Raw genomic sequence first — 4,298 nt, 5'->3', positions numbered from 1 at the left:
ACAAGTATCACCATTCACTTTAAAGAATACGAAGACGAAGAAAACTGCGCTGGCAAATTCAAAGACGCCCACAAAGCGGAAAAAGATCCACAGAAATCACGATTCACTCGTCTCTACTTATTCTACGTACCAAAACCACAGCACCCCCTGTTTTACAAAATCCCCCATTATTTATTTCACCTGCAGCCTGGAACTTTTGTCATCCCATGCCACGTAGCTTTTCTTCAATGACCATAGTACCCTTCCTTACGCCGCTAGCACTACCCCTAAAAACTGCAATATTTTCTTAACTGAAAGCATCCAACTATCTAAACACACATTTTCGCAGGTATCGGGCCAAATTTCCACATAAATTCGCATAAACTTCAACCATCCAACAACTAATTTGGTAAATATTACTACATAACTTAAATACCCAACATGGCATTTCCGTAAATTATCAACAAACCAAGGGCTAATCACTAGTCACACCCTTTACAAATATCTCCAACCTCTCCACAGTTCCACTCAAACAACACTAGTCAAGTACAATAGACACGTAATCAAAACCATGCAGATACGAACCTGCCACTCCATCACCACCCAAACCCTTCCACAACTTCCGTGTTCTTCTAGAAAAGCCCACCACCGCCACCTTCTTCCGCCGTTAAACGCTGCGGTTTCCGCGGCGCCGTTCAAAGCCCGGAAGGCCCACTCAATGCCTCCAGAAAAGAAAGAAATTTTCAAGTCCTTGGAGGGATGGGCCTCGGAGTGGGTCCTACCGCTGCTGAAGCCCGTGGAGCAATGCTGGCAGCCACAAAACTTCCTCCCTGACCCCTCCCTTCCGCATGAAGAGTTCAGCCATCAGGTGAAGGAGCTTCGCGAACGCACTAAAGAGTTACCTGATGAGTACTTTGTGGTGCTGGTGGGTGATATGGTCACCGAGGACGCGCTTCCCACTTACCAGACCATGATCAACAACCTTGATGGAGTGAAAGATGACAGCGGCACGAGCCCGAGCCCGTGGGCCGTGTGGACCCGGGCCTGGACCGCCGAGGAAAACAGACACGGGGATCTGCTCAGAACTTATTTGTATCTCTCTGGGAGGGTTGACATGGCTAAGGTCGAAAAGACCGTACATTACCTCATTTCAGCTGGCATGGTAAGTGTTTCACTGTTTTTTATTTTTTATTTATAATTTGAATTCGGTTGACTAGATTCTATTGATTGGGTGAGTATGCATTTCTTTTTTACTTGACATATGGCAGGAGTAATTTCTTTTGTATATACGTGTTTAAAATTGGATATTGTTCGTCTAGCGATTTTTGCTTCTCTTCATTTTAATTTCTGAAGGTTTCGAGATGTACCATTCCACATGAAGCAAAAATTAATTGAAATTTATAATTTAAAAGAGGTGATATTCTATGTACTATTAAATTGAACAAAATTGTTATTCATAACAATATATAAAAGAAAATATTTCCTTTTTTGATCTCTACATTTGTCGATTATTTTGTCTTTTAATTGTTTTTAAAACTACTCACTACTATATTCTCTTCCATTTTTTATTTAACATCTACTCTCTATTCTTCTTTCATTTTTTTTTGTTTTATAAAAAGTACAGAGACTCTTCAATTTTCTATTTAACGTTTACTCTTTATTTCTCTTTCTTTTTATATTTTAACAAGAAAAATAGAGTTCTGTATCTCTCTTTAATTTATATATAAGCTCTGTAGCATGCCGGTCCACATCACATATAATAGTTTAAAATTAAAATTAATTAATGTACTTAACAGCTGCATAGCTCATATTGGTATATTAAATTGTACAAGAAAAACTGAAAAGCCAAACAAACATTTTTAGTATCAATAAATTCTTGGTTTCACGTGACATGGCAATCGGAGCTTTCTCATAGCAAGTTGGGCAGACTTAAATTGAACAGTTAAGTAGATTTTTTCTTTTTAAAATGAAATTGAAATATTGTATTTTGTTTTGATTAAATTGGGTAGGACCCTGGGACAGACAACAACCCATATTTGGGGTTTGTGTACACGTCATTCCAAGAGCGAGCAACATTTGTGGCGCACGGGAACACGGCTCGGCTCGCGAAGGAGGGCGGGGATCCAGTGCTGGCGCGCCTATGCGGGACCATCGCAGCGGACGAGAAGCGGCACGAGAACGCGTACTCAAGAATCGTGGAGAAGCTTCTGGAAGTGGACCCCACCGGGGCAATGGTGGCCATAGGGAACATGATGGAGAAGAAGATCACGATGCCGGCGCACCTTATGTACGATGGGGATGACCCCAGGCTATTCGAGCACTACTCCGCTGTGGCGCAGCGCATAGGCGTGTACACCGCCAACGACTACGCAGACATCTTGGAGTTTCTCGTTGAACGGTGGAGATTGGAGAAGCTTGAAGGATTGATGGCTGAGGGGAAGCGGGCGCAGGATTTCGTGTGTGGGTTGGCGCCGAGGATTAGGAGGTTGCAAGAGCGCGCTGATGAGCGAGCGCGTAAGATGAAGAAGCATCATGGCGTTAAGTTCAGTTGGATTTTCAATAAAGAATTGCTTTTGTGAAATTTCAGTTAAGACTTAAGAGATAAGAGATAGAGGTCAACGTGAGTCAACAGGTTTTTGGCTTTGTGACTATTTTGAGTTTTTGTTTGTAGGTGGCATTTTGAGTACGAATAATGAACAATTTAACATGGATTGCGTGTAATGGACATTGTTGGATCCATGGTTGTTGTTCTGGTGGATACAAAACCAGTAGGACTTTTTTGTTGTAACGTTTGGCTTGCATATTAGCTTAGCTTGTTAGTGTTTCTCTTTATTTAAAATATCATATTTTGTAATAAAATCTCTGTATTAGGTAATGATATGATATACTAATAGCATGTTTTGGTTTTGACAATTGAGAGAATATGTCTTTCCTTTTGAAAGCTACTTCATCTAAAGCATAGCATTAAAATTGAGATCTCACTTTGTACGTGGTTGAGATCTCAATTATTCAATGCAACATTATAAGTATTACTATCTCCAATCAATAAATGTAATGAGTCTTTTCGATTCTGTTAATTGCGATAAAAAAAATAGTGACTATTAATTACATAGATTATTTTCTATGTGAGTTTAATTTTTATATATTGTGAGTGTGAAAATTTTTATACTTTTAATCAATAAAAAATTATGATAAGATGGACTTTAAATAATTATGGCAAAATGTTAATAAATTTATCATGGATATTAATTTATTATTGGGTAACCGTATAAAAACTAGTGCTTTGAGTCATTGGATATTTTTTCTATAAAAAATCAAACTAACTCAAGTAACCTTTCGATTTATTAATGATACTTGCGACAATCTCTCTGAGTGTTCGAACAAAAGAGAAAAGGTACAAATGAAATGTGAATAATAATAATAAATAAATAAATAATGAAGCCTACGTAATCTATATGGCGTTTAGAGTTGAACATAAAATTCAAATTTAGAATTAAAATTTGAATAATCAAATCAATTTTTTTATATAAAAATTATTTTAAAATTTAAACAATTTTACATGATAATTTCATCAGATTAGACAATAACAGCTCAAAGTATATCTAGTAACACTTTCGATTTTAATAAAAGAACTAATATAAAACTTTGATTAAATTAAATTTTAGGTGATAAGTTGGTCGAACCTAACATTTTGGTGACTTATTGTAATTTTGTCTTTGTATCAAAGGGATGCATGCTATTGGACTTATACAAATTATTAGAATTTTATTCCTTAGGAATGTTTGGGCTTGTGGGTCCATACAAACTGAATATATATGGAACAAGGAAAAATTTAGTTAAAGTGGAATTAACTTATTCGCGATTTAATTAATAAATAATTGATTTTAGAAAATTATTTAAGTGTGGAAGCGTTGTGGTCTCTTCCTTGAGTTAGGGGGATGTGACTTTTGGACTAAGGAAAAAATTGTATTCGACCATATGGTCTAGGGAGACAGTTTATTAAAAATTGAAGTTCTGTTTTTTAATTAGCCGTGGACCCCATTTTTGCTATAGTAACTAGAGTAATTGTGGGCCTCTCCAAGTCATATAAGCCCGAATCCACATAATAAAGAAACTTTGCGAATACTTCATCACTCATCATCAGTAGTTTTCTTTTTCTAAAATGTTTAGACAAATAGCACAAACTCAATTGGGTTAAATTGGGTTTGAAAACATACAATAATTAACAATATTAATATATAATAAAATATTAAATGCTATAAAAATCACACCAAAATTTTGTATGATATATACTTTATTTTCATATACAAGCATCAAGT

General features: G+C 36.2%; 1 protein-coding gene across 1 annotated transcript; it reads left to right on the top strand.

The window, feature by feature from the left end:
* Positions 1-201: 201 nt before the first annotated feature.
* On the top strand, positions 202-2,897 carry SACPD-C (stearoyl-ACP desaturase). Its single transcript, NM_001249462.2, has 2 exons — positions 202-1,141; positions 1,989-2,897. The coding sequence occupies exons 1-2, from the start codon at positions 551-553 to the stop codon at positions 2,556-2,558; spliced, it is 1,161 nt and encodes a 386-aa protein (NP_001236391.1). The 5' UTR covers positions 202-550; the 3' UTR covers positions 2,559-2,897.
* The last annotated feature ends 1,401 nt before the right edge of the window (positions 2,898-4,298 follow it).

This window comes from Glycine max, chromosome 14, assembly GCF_000004515.6.
Source record: "Glycine max cultivar Williams 82 chromosome 14, Glycine_max_v4.0, whole genome shotgun sequence".
NCBI lineage: Eukaryota > Viridiplantae > Streptophyta > Magnoliopsida > Fabales > Fabaceae > Glycine > Glycine max.
This window is presented reverse-complemented; position numbering and strand designations above follow the sequence as displayed.

Bases quoted from the DNA above. Each gene is read 5' to 3' on its own strand.
- SACPD-C (NM_001249462.2), top strand. From the start codon at position 551: ATGCAGATACGAACCTGCCACTCCATCACCACCCAAACCCTTCCACAA. The intron at 1,142-1,988 runs GTAAGTGTTTCA...TAAATTGGGTAG, and splicing joins ACCTCATTTCAGCTGGCATG to GACCCTGGGACAGACAACAA.